General features: G+C 44.4%; 1 protein-coding gene across 1 annotated transcript in view; it reads left to right on the forward strand.

The window, feature by feature from the left end:
* The first annotated feature begins 6,984 nt into the window (after positions 1 to 6,984).
* Positions 6,985 to 10,613, forward strand: part of Nsg2 (neuronal vesicle trafficking associated 2) — a 59,168-nt gene continuing 55,539 nt past the window's right edge. The window contains exons 1-2 of the mRNA XM_021212363.2: positions 6,985 to 7,156; positions 8,276 to 8,425. Coding sequence (XP_021068022.1) covers positions 8,297 to 8,425 — 129 coding nt within the window. The 5' untranslated portion in view covers positions 6,985 to 7,156; positions 8,276 to 8,296. The remainder of the gene's footprint in view (positions 7,157 to 8,275; positions 8,426 to 10,613) is intronic.

Here is a 10,613-nt window from a genome sequence, read left to right on the forward strand (position 1 = left end):
GGGTGTAGTTTCCATCCTTGTGTTGGTATTTTCCCTTTATTATCCTTTGAAGGGCTGGATTTGTGGAAAGATATTGTGTGAATTTGGTTTTGTCATAGAATACTTTAGTTTCTTCATCTATGGTAATTGAGAGTTTTGCTGGGTATAGTAGCCTAGGCTGGAATTTGTGTTCTCTTAGGGTCTGCATAACATCTGTCCAGGATCTTCTGGATTTCATAGTCTCTGGTGAGAAGTCTGGTGTAATTCTAATAGGCCTGCCTTTATATGTTTTCCCTTACTGCTTTTAATATTCTATCTTTATTTACTTGTTGTTCTGATTATTATGTATTGGGAGGAATTTCTTTTCTGGTCCAATCTATTTGGAGTTCTGTAGGCTTCTTGTACGTTCATGGGCATCTCTTTCTTTAGGTTTGGGAAATTTTCTTCTATTATTTTGTTGAAGATATTTCCTGGCCCTTTATGTTGAAAATCTTCATTCTAATCTACTCCTATTATCNATAGGTTTGGTCTTCTCATTGTGCCCTGGATTTCCTGGATGTTTTGAGTTAGGATCTTTCTGCATTTTGCATTTTTTTTTATTGTTGTGTCCATCTTCTCTATGGAACCTTCTGTCCCTGAGATTATCTCTTCTATCTCCTGTATTCTGCTGCTGATTTATTGCTCCTGATTTCTTTCCTAGGGTTTCTATCTGCAGGGTTGCCTCCCTTTGGGTTTTCTTTATTGTTTCTACTTCCCTTTTTAGATCTTGGATGGTGTTGTTCAATTCGATCACCCGTTTGGTTGTGTTTTCCTACAATTCTTTAAGGGATTGTTGTGTTTCCTCTTTAAGGCCTTCTACCTGTTTAGCAGTGTTTTCCTGTATTTCTTTAAGTGAGTTATTAATTTCCTTCTTAAAATCCTCTACCAGCATCATGAGATATGATTTTAAATCTGAATCTTGCTTTTTGGGTGTGTTGGGGTATCCAGGACTCGCTGAGGTGGGAGTGCTGGGTTCTGATGATGGTGAGCTGTCTTGGTTTCTGTTAGTAAGATTCTTATGTTTGCCTTTCGCCATCTGGTAATCTCTGGTGTTAGTTGTTATAGCTGTCTCTGGCTGGAGCTTGTTCCTCCTGTGATTCTGTTAGCCTCTGTCAGCACTCCTGGGAGTCCAACTCTCTCCTGAGTCTCAGTGATCAGAGTACTCTCTGCAGGCCACCTCTCCTTTGACTGGGAAGAAGCGCAGATGTCTGGAGCCCAGATCTGCTTCCTGGCTGAAGATGAAGGCCCAAAACAGGGCCTGTCCCAGAAGCTATGTTGCTTCTGCAGTCCGCAGGCTCTCCTGCACAGACTGTACTCTGAGGGACCTGGGATACAAGATGGCTCTCTCCCTTCCTTTATTTTAAAATTTCATGTGTATAAGTGTTTGCCCAAGTATACGTATGTGCACTGTGTGCGTACCTGGTGCCTGCAGAAGCCAAAAAAGGACATCAGATTCCCTGGAATTGGAGTTACAGGTGGCTGCTAACTGCCTCGTGAGTGCTAGGAACTGAGTCCAGGTCCTCTCAAAAGCAGCACTTGCTTTTAATCCCTGGGCCACTTCCCTGGGCCACTTCCCAGCACTTTTTCTTTGTTTGTTTGTTTGTTTGTTTGTTTGTTTGTTTCTTTCTTTCTTTCTTATTTATTTATTTATTTATTTACTTTTTTAAGATTGGTTTTCCTAAACTGGGTGTGAGGACTCTTTTAAAAGATCATGTTAGTTATTCTAGTCCCTGGATTCTCCCTATGCGTTAGAGTGACCTTGTTGAACCATAAAAATTCCTGCTGAAGATTACAATAAAAAATTCACCTAGCAATCAGGTCATAGAGAATACTGTTGCTGCAGCAGCTGGTCTCCAGCTCACAGACTTGCTGTGTCTTCCAGTGTTTGGCTATCTGAACACTGTTGTCAGCATTTTGTAATCCTGCCATCTAGATTCTGTGTGGATTTTGCTGGCCAGACTAATCCCAGGATTTCACCATTTTGGAAAGATGGTGTGAATTTTTTTAAACACTTAGCTTCTGGTTATTGAGAGCACACTAAAATACAATCAATTCTTGCACATTATTCTATCTACTTGCTCTCTGTTTATACCAAGTTTTCTGAGAGTTCTTTTATTGTGAATGGATTTTTAAATTGTCTTTGTTTGTGTGTATGTGTGTGTACCTGTGAAAGCTGATGTGGACCGTGTCCATGCTGGTGCTGTCAAAGGACTGAAGGTCACGTGATGTGAAGGCTAGAAACTGACCCCACATCCGCCACAGAAGGGAGTACTCTTAGCTGCTGCGCCATCTCTCCAGCCCCTGGATGTTAAGTTTTATCAAATTACTTTTCTCAGTCAACTGCATTTCTAGTACAAAGCCCACTTACTTATTCATGATAGTTTGTCCTGTGACTAAATTGATTTTTCTGGTATTTTGTTGAAGACTTGGCACCTACATTTTGAGATGCATCCAGTCATCAATGTTCTTATATTAGATAGTCTTTATTTGGTTTGATATAGTGGTCTCGCAGGCCAGACAGAGTGAATTAAAAATGCATGTGTGGCCAGTCAGGGCGGTTCACTCTTTTATATGACTCTTCTGGTTGTCTGTATTCCTGAACTGACAGACTGACTGTGCTAGACTGAACTGGCTGGGGACTTGGGGGTGGACTTTTAGTTTTCCTGTAACTGGCAGTTTTTCTGCCTTCCACACCCCCCACATCCTGTTTGCTAATGCCCAGAAGCATTTTTTCCTCCCTTTGGTCACCACAACTTGGAGGAAGACACTACTGGCATCTAATAAGTAAATGCAGGGATATTGTTAGCAAATACACAAGACAGCCTCCCCACTTCTTCAGCTAGTGGTCTTGAAGTGAATCCTGTACTGAATCGTTGCTGATTTTCGGTTTGCCACTTTCCCTCACTCACTCATTCATTCGTTCATTCATTCATTCCATCTGTACTGACAACTGCGGTTGTCACGGAGTCTAGGGTGGAACTCCTTTCTCTTAAGGTGTGGGGTCATATACATAGACGTTTTATTTTTCAGTTACACAGATTTAACATTGTTGCGCCTATTTGTGAATCAGTACTAGCTGATCGTCAAGTTCCCTGTTCTCAATTGTCATTTTCTTTCCCTGGGTTTGCTGTGTCTAACACTAATGCAGCCACTTTGGGTTTCTGTTGGATCACGGATTTGTTCCTTTCCTTGTGGCTGTATCTAAATGCCTGGCAAAAAGCGACGTAAAGGAGGAAGGGTTGACCTTGACACTTGGATCTGGAGTTGCAGCCCTCTGGGGCAGGGAAGCCTGTCTGTAGGATCAGCTGCTGTCGCAGGAACGAATGCGAGGGAGGGGTTGGCACCACACAGCTGGCTTTCTCCTTTGCAACTTTTACTCATTAAGAGACTCCAGATCATAGGAAATGCTCCCTGGTATCTAACAAGGGTCCTCCTCCCTCAGTTAATTCTCTCTGGAGGATCCCATCCCCATGAACACACCCATAGGTGTGCCTCAGTAATCAATGCCTCCTTGGATGCTATTCAGTCCAACCAGGTTGATGGTGGAAATGAACTGTCACACACTACCCAGTCTCATCACGGTGTGTCTGTCTTCCTGAAACTCTTCTGAATTTCTCTTTTCCATGATCCTTTATTGAACTGTTTTCCTTTGTGTGTTTGTTGGTTTTCTTGTTGTTGTTTTGGTTTTTTGAGATGGAGGTTTTTCTCTATAGCCTTGGATGCCCTGGAGTTCATTCTGTACCAGGCTGGCCTTTGCAGTTCTTGAACAGTTGGACATTCCAGGATGCCATTGCACTGTCCCCTAGAATGTGTAGCAGCATGTCTCATGGCTCCCTGCTGTGGCAGGCTGCAGAGAGGACCCCAGCTGAGACCAGTCCTGTCAGTCAGACCACCGGGCGGATCTTCTTGGCCAGCATGTTGCCGTTTTCTGTGGTTTTCTGTTTCTTTCCACTTTGGAGTACTCCCCAGAAGACTTGAGGATCAGGATAGAGGCAGGAATGTTCTCTGTAATATGGGTCTGTGTTCCATGGGATCACTGGAATCCACCGGCCTTTCTAACGAATTGTCTTTTTGTCACAATCTCCCTAGCATTGTCACAATCAACTCTAGTTGAGTTTTCATTTTATTTCTTGCTAACACCCAGGAAGTTAATATTAGACAGGCAGAGCACTGACTATCTTATCTTAGGCACATGACTTTGGTTGTGCTGTGATCAAATCCAGAGGACCTGGAAGAGGAAACTGATACCAGCTAATACTGTATAGCTACTGACCTGATTACATGGCTACTGACCTGATTACATGGCTATTGACCTGATCACATTGCTGCGTTTGGACTGTTTCTTATTGTCAGAACACAGTTTATTTATATTTTCCCTCCATTTTTGACAAATCTACTTTCAATTAGTTTATGCCATTTACACTTAAAATGAGTATCGATGTGTTTGGATATGAGTCTACTATTTTCATTACTCTTGTTCTCTCTACTTTTTGTTTCTAGTTTTCTGCCTCTTTTTCATTATTTGAAGTTTATTTTAATGTGTCTATTGCATTTTTAAATTTTTTACTGATTTTTTTTGTGAATTTCACATTCCAATCACATTCATCTCCTTGTCCCTTTATATCGGCCCTCTGCCCTTGCAACCTCCCGCACAAAAGAAAACAGAAAACCCTCATCACAGAAGCTGTGCTGTGTCCCTCTTGTCCACACAGCTTTACTTGCAAGTGTTCATTGCCATGAGAGTGGGTCTGGTTCAAAACCTCTGGCTTCTGCTACACCATCAATACTGAATCCTCATCAGGTCTTCTCTGGGGTAGCCTGTTGTTGTCTTGTGTCATGGAGATCCTGCACCTTTGGATCTGCCAAATCCAAAAGCTTTCATGCACTCCAACAGTTCATAGGTGGGTTAGATGTTGGGGTGGGCTAACTCAATGCCCTGGGTCTGAGCCTGGGTGGTAGCTGAGCTGGTCAGCCTGCCAGTTCTCCTGCACCCACACCACCACGGGTAGTTCTCCAGCACTGCCCAGCCAGCTTACCCAGTGCTGCAGCCAGTGTGGGGCAGGGCCAGGTCTCCTGCTGTCATGCCCTTGAGGCCAGCTCTCCTACCCACTGCACAGCAGATGATGTTTATTGCATTTTGATTATCACACACACACACACACACACACACACACACACACACATCTGTGTATCTTTTTGGCTATCTTAAGATTGCAGTAGACATACTTAAATCGTCACAGTTTACGTAAAGCAGTCTATAAGACCGTAACTGACACCATCTTGGTTTTTTTCTCCTCACTCTGCTTTACAGATGTCTTGCATGTTGTGTACATTGAAAACCTCATCAAATGATGTGATAGTATTTGTTTTCAATCCTCAAAAAAAATTTTTTTAAATACCAATGATTCTATTTTATTTGGAACCTCTCAACCTTGTTCTCCATCAATGTTAGGGATGCCATTCCAGTCATGGCCTTGCTTTCAGCTTGGGTCTTAACCTCACAGGTCACCAAGCCTGGATTTTTCCTTGCCTCCAGGCAAGCCTCTTTCTGGAGCTTACTGAACTCTAGGAACCTCTGACTTGAAAAATGTGGCTTTTCATTGTCAATCAGCCATGAACTATCAGAGGGGATGTCTTTGATTCTTAGGGCAGCAGCGTTAGGATCCGATATACATGTTCACAACTGAACCTGTGGTTGCTGACTATACTGTGCTGGTCTCGTGCCATGCATGAATTTGGCAGTCATTTAGGTCTTTGGAAAGGAGGGGAAGGAAAACCAATATTTCTTAGAATACTTCCCTCTCACACATATACATCATTTAACACTGCCCTGTGTGGTGCTGATAGAAGACAGCCTTCATGGTCTCAAAAATCCTTACACACATTTCATGCCTGAACAGTACAGAAGACACATGCGTTTCTGTGCCTTTTAACACATAGACACTAGCTAGGGTGATTTTTTTTTTCACACAGAACAAATATTTTTGAAATCAAAGTGGGGAGTGTGCACACTACTAGGACAGATAGGTCATGAACCACACAGACAGCACTGCGGCTGTTGATGAACAGTGATTTGAGCCACACTGGGAGAAGTCATTGGTAGGGGACTCAGTCATCCCTGTGGTTGAAATAGGCATTCAGAGCATCGCTCACAAGTCAGATGTGTTTCCATGGGTACATTCTCTTCCCGTACTCCCTGCCATCTGACACTGCAAGAGTTGGTATCCTCCATCAAAGGCAAGGCAGCAGAGGATCAGGGAGTGGCTGAAAAATGTGCCCGCTCCACCGGGCCAGGTCGGTAGGGCTGACACTGCCTCTCCACTCCTCACTCTGGACAGCAAACTGGGTGTTATTTAACGTCTTGTCCTAGATATGGATTTCGGGGACAAGAATCAGGGTTCAAGTCCCAGTTCTGGCCTTTTCCAGTTCTGTGACCTTAGACAGGTCAAGTCTATGCAGTGCTTCTCACTGTCTGCAGTTTATGCAGGTGTGTCCACACTGCAAGCCACCCCATTTCCCAGTCTTTGTTAGAAACCACAGTTTACAAAAGAGAGCCAGAGCTTGAAAGAGGCCAGAAAGGTGTTACTGCACAGGAAATGGAAAGTAACGCCCAGTTTGCTTTTTCTTCTAAGAGCAGGTGCTTTAAGTTTTACAGTATTGTTAGGGAAGCTTTAGGAAAAGGGGAGCCCTTCTAAAACAAAACAAAACAAGTGCCTGCTTTTTCAGTTCCCCCCAAAGACTCAAGAATTGCATTTCACATAATTGTAAAAAAAAAAAAAAAAAAAAAAAAAAACTTATAAGCCACATTACTGTTTTTGGAATAACCAAAATTCCTTCTTCTTTTTTTGAAACCGTTTGTCCTATGCAGGGGTTGTGGCCATGCATGAGAAACAGCAGGTGGTGCCAGATGACAGGTGGTGTGGGAGCCGTCCCCGGTGGGAGGCGCGAGCTGGCGAGCAGGCTGGCAGCTGCCAGATCGTCTCTGCGCGCTGGCGCCTCGTTCTCAGAAGCTCCGGATCCAGGCACGCGAGGGCTGCTTTTTCAGCACCACGGTCTGGCTGAGGAGGGAGGACTCCTGTTTGTCCTCCTCCTCTACATATTGGCTTGACTCTGCTCTGACCCCCACCAGTGCCGCACAGTAAGTAGGCATTTGTTTTTGTTGTAACCACTCCCCAGCACCCTCCTAGCCCTCACCACCCTGTCATCCCCACAGCTCCGTTTGTCTAACTACGTCCCACCAGTCGGATTGACAGGAGAAATTCAGTTGTGCAGGGCTTTTGAGGGTGCGGTGAAATCAATCCTTGAGTTCAAAGGGAACTGGAGGGAAATAATGCGATTTGTTTATTTAGTTGGCAATCTTGCAATATGGGGGCTGCTAACTTTCCATGAAAAGAAAAAGAGAGAGAGAGAGAGAGAGAGAGAGAGAGAGAGAGAGAGAGAGAGAGAGAGAGAGAGAGAGAGAGAGAGAGAGAGAGAGAGAGAGAGAGAGAGAGAGAGAGACCCTGACCATTGAGGAAATGGAGCTATTTCATGGCTGAATAAGGAGATCAGCTTCAAGCCAGCCTCTTTCTGATGTTGAAACCTGGATCTTGTGTACAATCTACATATTATGTAAGAAAGAGAGAGAGAGAGAGAGAGAGAGAGAGAGAGAGAGAGAGAGAGATCTTGAGAGAGAGATTGAATGTATTTAATTGTGTTTTAGAGATTGGTGAAGAAAAGGCAAAATAGCGATGTGGGTGGTGAGGTGAAACGTATCTTACTGCAGGGGGCCCAGAATAATGGACTTTCCTTTTGTGCTAAGAACAAGCTTGCCAGAGGGGCTCTAGGGTTATGTTAGTCACAGTTTCTTGGTATTTTTTAAAGCTCAATTTAAAAAAAAAAAAAAAAAAAAAAAAAGAAGGTCTGAGGTTTGGGATTCTAATATGTATATAACTAGTAAGGAACAAAGGACTTAGAAGATAGTTCTTTTTTTTTCTTTTTTTTTTTTTTTTTTTTTTTTTTTTTGGTTTGGGGGTTTTGGATATTTTGGGGGGTGGGGTGGGAGGTGCTCCCTAATTCGAAGGTTGGTGAACTCAGTGAGCAGTTAGCACATTCTGATGATTAATGAAGTTTCCCCGGACAATGGGAATCATGTCAGGAAATCTAGTGGGAGACTGATGGCTGTTGCCGGGTTGAATGCTGCTGCAGTTGAGCTGTCTCCGACCATCCTCAGCCCCTCACATTCCCACTGTAACCAGAATCCTGCCGCTTGCCTTAGGTCTGGAAAAAAAGCAGAAGCATGGTGAAGCTGAACAGCAACTCCGGAGAGAAGGGGGCCAAGCCGCCTTGCGTGGAGGACGGTTTCCAGACTGTCCCTCTCATCACGCCCTTGGAGGTTAATCATTTGCAGCTGGCTGCTCCCGAGAAGGTAAACGGGTGATCTTCCTTCTCCCCAGGTTACCCTAACCCAGGAACCCAAGCAGCAAAAGATTTTTTTTTTTAACCCCCTAAACCCTTTCATTCTTCCAGCCACCAAACAGGCTCCCTTCCTTGGAAAATATTGTGTCCAGAGATGAGACATTCCTTGTGTTGTTGCAGATTTATGGTGCTTGCTCATAATCTACATATACAGGCAAGCAAACTAATGTTCTCTTGTTAAGATTTTACCATGGCAGATGAGTACACATAAGCTTCTACGCAATGATGAGGGGGAGAGGCTCGTCTTCATTTCCTTGAGGTGTTTTGAAAATGGATCGGTATAGACAGGAAGGCAGAGACTTGGACTCACTCTATCCAGCAGCTCAATTTGCCTCTGCCGAGCTCTGCCCCTTTGCCAGGAGTTGGTTATAAAAAGATAAACTTAAAAAAAAAAAAAAAAACCTTCTTCAGAGGAACCCAGTGCATCGTGGTAAATGCTGGACCCAAGCATCACAATGGGTAGGGGGAGCTGGGGTATAGGAGAGGGAAGGCAGGATAGACAGCCTCAGGAGAGAACATCCAAATTGGAGTTTTGGAGGTAAGTAAAAGCTGTTTGGAGAGGAAGAAAGAGGGTATTTAAGGCAAAGGTGAAAGAGAATGTGCCCAGTGTGGGAAGCTCCTGTGGACACCGCGGCTGCAGGAGAATGTCCAGGAGACAGGGCTGGGAAGCAGCCTCTGGCTGATGCCACATCTCCTGATTTGAAGAATGGAGGTGGCAGAGGGGTGTCATCCCACAGACATAGGTAGGAGAGAGTGTGTAAGGGCTGCCTGAGAGAGCCAAGGCTTTAGGCAGTGAGCTATTGCACGTGGTCTCGAGGGGTTTGCGGGGGTGGGGGGAAGACGCTGCTCTCAGACGGGAGGCTGAACAATAGATCATCCATCCACTCGATTTTTTTCATTGGCATCTCTGAGAGGGCATTGTGTCTTAACCACTTGGTTCCATCCAATCAATGAAGAGAAACTAAATTGAGATAAGGAGCTGGCTGATTGGCTGGGGCTGAGTCATTTGTTTTGAAAGCAGAGAGGTTTTTTGATAGAAGAATGTGTCAGGGTGGGTGGTAGAAATGGAGTTGTTGAGCTATCCTTAGAAACTAAGAAAGCCTTTAGGAATGAGCTTTGAGCAAGCAATTGCTGCTAAGGAAATGTGAAGAGATGGTATTGAGAACTCACCTCAGACACAGCAGACACACTAAGGATTTCTGCTTGCTTGTTGTGAACTTCATATTGGAAACACCAGGCGATTTAGAAAGTCCTGTTATTGAGGTCACCCCCACCCCCAGGGCAATTCTGTCAAAATTTCTGGGATGAGATCCAGTCACCAGCACAGATGCGGTCTCCTCAGATGACCAACCCCCATGCGTGGCCACAGTTGAGTAACTGTTTCAGACACATAATACACCTGTGAGTCTGGAAACTTGAATTATGAGCCAAAGTTTGGGTAGTCCAAAGGCATGGAAAGATGAAGTGAAAATGTTTGGACCTGAATCCAGGTGTCCAGTTTGTGAAGGAGAAAACAATTGTCTTGCAATTCTGCAAGTTAGGAGCCGCATGCGCATGTCTGAGAAAGAGACAATGGAGGCCACCCCTTAAAACCTTCCTCATCCTTACAGGCTATCTAGAGAGTAGTGTGCCCTCTCTCCCCTTGCTCTCCTAATTCCTTCTGAGAGCTTTCTTTCCTCCCTTCAGTCCAGATGTGCCAGCACTGTCAGCTGTCTCATAGTGTACACCTAAAGATGCAGTGAGGCCCTGCAGGGTCATGCTGCACACTCCCTGTGGGTCTCCTGGGAGGCTGTTGTTTTCCCTTCTGTGGAGCAAAGAAGTTCATACATCAGGCTGTCTGAACAAAATCAGATGTGGCATCAGACATCAAGTGGCCCAAAGCCAAATATAAAAGAGGAATAAGTAATATGTTCTAGTGCTTTTTAAAATGCCAAGTACTGTTCCAGGTGTGTGCAAGCACATGTGTGTGCTCACACACACAGCACATTGTGCACACACCAAACATTGTACATACCTATCTGGAGCACATATACACACACACCACATGTGCATACACACATGTACTCTTAAGCATACATACACATCCCACATGTAGGTGTGTATGCACATGCACACACACACACACACACACACACACA

This window comes from Mus pahari, chromosome 14 (genome assembly GCF_900095145.1).
Source record: "Mus pahari chromosome 14, PAHARI_EIJ_v1.1, whole genome shotgun sequence".
Taxonomy (NCBI): Eukaryota; Metazoa; Chordata; class Mammalia; order Rodentia; family Muridae; genus Mus; species Mus pahari.